Here is a 2,500-nt window from a genome sequence, read left to right on the forward strand (position 1 = left end):
CATTCTCTCTCACTCACTGACGTGCACATACACACACACAGGCAAACACATGAACGCACACCCTCACTGAAACATATTTATACACACACACATATACACAAACACACACTTTTTCATTTTTTTTGAGCTGATTGACTGACCAACACCTCCTCGTCCCTCCCCCCCCCCCCCCCTCTGTAGTGGACTGTCTCCTGCAGAGGCGGAGTTTAATTACCTGAACACGGCGCGGACACTGGAGCTGTACGGGGTGGAATTGCACTATGCAAGGGTGAGTTCACACACACACACACACACACACACACACACACACACACACACACACACACACACACTGATGTGCACACAACCCCACTTACACACACATGCAGATATATTTACACACACAGTCACACACTCGTCTTAACATGCACTTGTGAGAAGCTATGCAGCTGTAGTGGTCCAGGGCAGGTCTGGATGTGTAGAGCTGCTGTGGAGCGCGGGAAACCACCCCTGAAGGGCCTCATCTCCACCGCTAACCTTCCCCACTCCACCTCTGGTCCACACACACACACACACACACACACCTGCTCTGGTCTACACACACACACACACACACACTTCACCTCTGCTCCTCAGGTCACACACACACACACACACACACACACACACACACACACACACACACACACACACACACACACTCACTCCAGCTCTGGTCCACACACACACACACACACACTTCACCTCTGCTCCTCAGGTTACATCCTACACACACTACCAATGGGCTTGAAAGGAAGTGATTTTAATTTCTTCCCAAAATGTAGAAATCTAGGAACGGACGAGGACCTTTTAGGGGCTCAATGAAAATGGATCAAATCAAAACGAGGAGACATTTACAAGCAACATCATCTCATTTATTTGAGTTCTAAAAGTACACCAGGTTTTCAATGATTTCTGTTTCGAAGTGGATATAATTGTTTATACTTACAATAGACGAATCAGCCAAGTTTTGACGCGTTCTTTAGAAGGTCATTGCATTAGTGTTTATCTCACTCATTCACTCATTCACTCATTCACTCAATATCTCCCGCTCTCTCTCTGTCTCTCTCCCTCGATCCTTCCCTCCTTCACTCTTTCTTAATGTGTTTTCTTTTGTGTTCCTCAGGATCAAAGTAACACTGACATTTTAATTGGGGTGATGTCCGCTGGGATTGCCATTCACAAGAACAGGGTACGAATCAACTACTTTCCATGGTGAGTGCATCCCTGCTGTTGGCAAAGCCACCACTGCTCTACTGCTCGTCAATGTCACGACAAACACAACTGCTGTGTAACACCTTTCAAACTGTGCCTCTCTGACGAACACATAAAACACTGGGCAGAAAAATAAGAGTTTGTGGTGTGTGTGTGTGTGTGTGTGTTTGTGTCTGGTTTTATTGGTTTTGTGTGAGGATGTGTAGTATTGACACACACACAGATGCATGCATGCACACACACACACACACACACACACACACACACACACACACACACACACACACACACACACACACACACACACACACACACACACACACACACACACACACACACTCCCCTGGTCCACGCGCGCGCGCGCGCGCACACACACACACACACACACACACACACACACACACACACACACACACACACACACACACACACACACACACACACACACACACACACACACACACACACACACACACACACACACACACACACACACACACACACACACACACTTCACCTCTGCTCCTCAGGTCACATCTTGCATGCACACACACGCACACTTTCTCATGTGAGACCATAAACTCAGGAAGTGTCGTGCCAGGCTGACTGGAAGGGGTGTCAATCATTGGTCCCAACCTTACATGAAGAAGCATGTCTAGACTCTGACGCCGAAGTGTAGAATCTAGAATCTAGAATGTCTGCTCACAGAGAATGCAGAAAACAAACAGAAGAATGATATCGCTCTTGGACTTTCCGCTGTCTAACAGTCTATGAAACACGTTGCACTCCCATCAGCTGGAAGACCAAGTTCAACATGGACGACACAGGCCTTACCAGAAACTGTCTTTGAACCTGGTTCTAGTTATGGGACACAGGCCTTACCAGAAACTCTCTTTGAACCTCATTCTAGTTATGGGACACAGGGATGTAAGGAACACATGACTATAATCCTCATAAGACTGTAAGAGGCACATGAATATCATGTACATGAGACTGTAAGGGACATGAATATCATGTACATAAGACTGTAAGAGGCACATACATGAATATCATGTACATAAGACTGTAAGGGACATGAATATCATGTACATAAGACTGAGGCACATGAATATCATGTACATAAGACTGTAAGGGACATGAATATCATGTACATAAGACTGTAATGGACATGAATATCATGTACATAAGACTGTAAGGGACATGAATATCATGTACATAAGACTGTAAGGGACATGAATGTCATGTACATAAGACTGTAAGCGACATG

The 2,500-nt window shown here is 45.8% G+C and overlaps 1 protein-coding gene across 1 annotated transcript in view; it reads left to right on the plus strand.

Moving 5' to 3' along the window:
• LOC116218138 (tyrosine-protein phosphatase non-receptor type 4-like) overlaps window positions 1-2,500 on the plus strand; it is a 49,848-nt gene that overhangs the window by 34,336 nt on the left and 13,012 nt on the right. The window contains 2 exon segments of the mRNA XM_042702934.1: window positions 181-268; window positions 1,145-1,233. Coding sequence (XP_042558868.1) covers window positions 181-268; window positions 1,145-1,233 — 177 coding nt within the window.

Source organism: Clupea harengus, chromosome 21 (assembly GCF_900700415.2).
Source record: "Clupea harengus chromosome 21, Ch_v2.0.2, whole genome shotgun sequence".
Taxonomy (NCBI): domain Eukaryota; kingdom Metazoa; phylum Chordata; class Actinopteri; order Clupeiformes; family Clupeidae; genus Clupea; species Clupea harengus.